General features: G+C 49.1%; 1 protein-coding gene across 1 annotated transcript in view; it reads left to right on the forward strand.

The window, feature by feature from the left end:
• Window positions 1-2,500, forward strand: part of col4a4 (collagen, type IV, alpha 4) — a 20,613-nt gene that overhangs the window by 89 nt on the left and 18,024 nt on the right. Inside the window, exon 2 of the mRNA XM_068584879.1 lies at window positions 64-106. Coding sequence (XP_068440980.1) covers window positions 64-106 — 43 coding nt within the window. The remainder of the gene's footprint in view (window positions 1-63; window positions 107-2,500) is intronic.

Raw genomic sequence — 2,500 nt, forward strand, 5'->3', positions numbered from 1 at the left:
CGGTGAGCTGCTCCCTGCTGGTCTCCAGAGAACCGTCCACTGACCACATGTCTGCTCCCCCAGGTGCGTCCTGATGATCCTGTCGGCTCCTCCAGCAGTTCTCGGGGTGAGTTCATCTCTCCTTTAAAACTGGACTTTTATTGTGAAAGGGAACAGGGTTTCTCTTCTTGCAGACAGGAAGTCCTGGCGTCCTCCCTGCTGTCCAATCAGAGAAGAGCGGAGAGGAACCTTGACGTCTCTCTTTCGTTCTGATGTTCTGCAGAAGTTACAGGATTCATTGATGAACTTCAAGTCCAACAAACGTTCATTGTGAAATATCAGCTGTCATTCATCAGAAACATTCCTAGAGGAGGACTGGTGGAGGACTGGTGGAGGACTGGAGGACTGGTGGAGGACTGGAGGACTGGTGGAGGACTGGTGGAGGGCTGGTGGAGGACAGGTGGAGGACAGGTGGACTGGTGGAGGACAGGTGGAGGACAGGTGGACTGGTGGAGGACAGGTGGAGGACAGGTGGACTGGTGGAAGACTGGTAGAGGACTGGTGGAGGACTGGTGGAGGACTGATGGAGGACTGGTGGACTGGTGGAGGACTGGTGGAGAACTGATGGAGGACTGGTGGACTGGTGGAGGACTGGTGGAGAACTGGTGGAGGACTGATGGAGGACTGGAGGAGGACTGGTAGAGGACTGGTGGAGGACTGGCAGAGGACTGGTGGACTGGTAGAGGACTGGTGGAGGACTGGTAGAGGACTGGTGGAGGACTGGTAGAGGACTGGTGGAGGACTGGTGAAAGACTGGTGGAAGACTGGTGGAGGACTGATGGAGGACTGGTAAAGGACTGGTGGACTGGTGGAGGACTGGTGGACTGATGGAGGACTGATGGAGGACTGATCGACTGGTGGAGGACTGGTGGACTGATGGAGGACCGGTGGAGGACTGATGGAGGACTGATGGAGGACCGGTGGAGGACTGATGGAGGACTGATGGAGGACTGGTGGAGGAGTGATGGAGGACTGGTGGACTGATGGAGGACTGATGGAGGACTGGTGGACTGATGGAGGACTGATGGAGGACTGATGGAGGACTGGTGGACTGATGGAGGACTGATGGAGGACTGATGGAGGACTGGTGGACTGATGGAGGACTGATGGAGGACTGATGGAGGACTGGTGGACTGATGGAGGACTGATGGAGGAGTGATGGAGGACTGGTGGACTGATGGAGGACTGATGGAGGACTGGTGGAGGACTGGTGGAGGACTGATGGAGGACTGGTGGAGGCCTAATCGTGACAGCAGAAAGCCGGATCAGAATTCCTGCTGCTGATAAACACGCCTCAGTGATAACCTGGTTTACACAACGCGGCAGGAATGTGGCCGCTACACAAACACTGCTGCATGCTGGGAAACCGCCGTCTGGGGCCCACTGAGTAAAGACAACAGCCACAGGGACCCTCATGTGAAGGGGGCGGAGCCAGTCCTGTTGGAGGCGTCAGACCTGCTGGTCTTTGATGAACCCCTGTGCGTTTTAGTACACATACAGAATATCAGTCATACTTTTACACACACATAGTATTTTAGTTGTACTTTAACACACGTAGTATTTTAGTTGTACTTTGACAAACATGCAGTACATCAGTCGGTGGTGGCGTCACTAAGTTATATCTATTTCATCATGTATCAGTTCTTCCCTCAAGGGGAGCAGCAGCTGCAGACGTCTTGTGTGTGAGTTCTAGTGCCGCGGTTTTGTTGGATTGTTTTGTCATCACTCAATGTGACCGATTGTTGAGTTGGACAACGTGGATTGTCCGTTAATGACGCAGCGGAGGCGAGGTCGGAGGCATCGAACCCAGAAGTGCTGCGTAGCTGCGCTTTGCTCGACGGGCGTGTCTTCACTTTCCCTCCAGTGATGTGGACGCCATGACACTGAAGGCCAAAACACACGGCCACTGATAGTAGTCCTACTTTAACACACACACCGTATTTTAGTCCTATTTTTACATACATGTAATATTGTAGTCTTACTTTTACGCACACATGGTATTTTAGTCATACTTTTACACACACGTAGTAAAGTATTTTTTACGTATTTTTAAGTATTTAAGTATTTTTTAGTAAAGTATTTTTATTAAGTATTTTTACACACATTTAATATTGTAGTCGTACTTATACACACATGTAATATTGTAGTAGTACTTATAGACACATGTATTATTGTAGTAGTACTTTCACACACATGTACTATTGTAGTAGTACTTTTACATACATGTAATATTGTAGTAGTACTTATACACACATGTAATATTGTAGTAGTACTTATACACACATGTATTATTGTTGTAGTACTTTTACACACTTGTAATATAGTCGTCTGCTTTCTTGTTTTGTCTCAGCAGTTTTTCTTGAAGCTCGGCGGTTTGATTCCGATCTGATGAACATCTGTCCTCGTTCACACTGTTCAAAGACTGTGAGGGTCACAAGAAATGGATGCATGATTGTCACTG

This window comes from Clinocottus analis, unplaced genomic scaffold, assembly GCF_023055335.1.
Source record: "Clinocottus analis isolate CAN_PGR_092001 unplaced genomic scaffold, fCliAna1.0.p SCAF_2, whole genome shotgun sequence".
In the NCBI taxonomy this organism is placed as follows: domain Eukaryota; kingdom Metazoa; phylum Chordata; class Actinopteri; order Perciformes; family Cottidae; genus Clinocottus; species Clinocottus analis.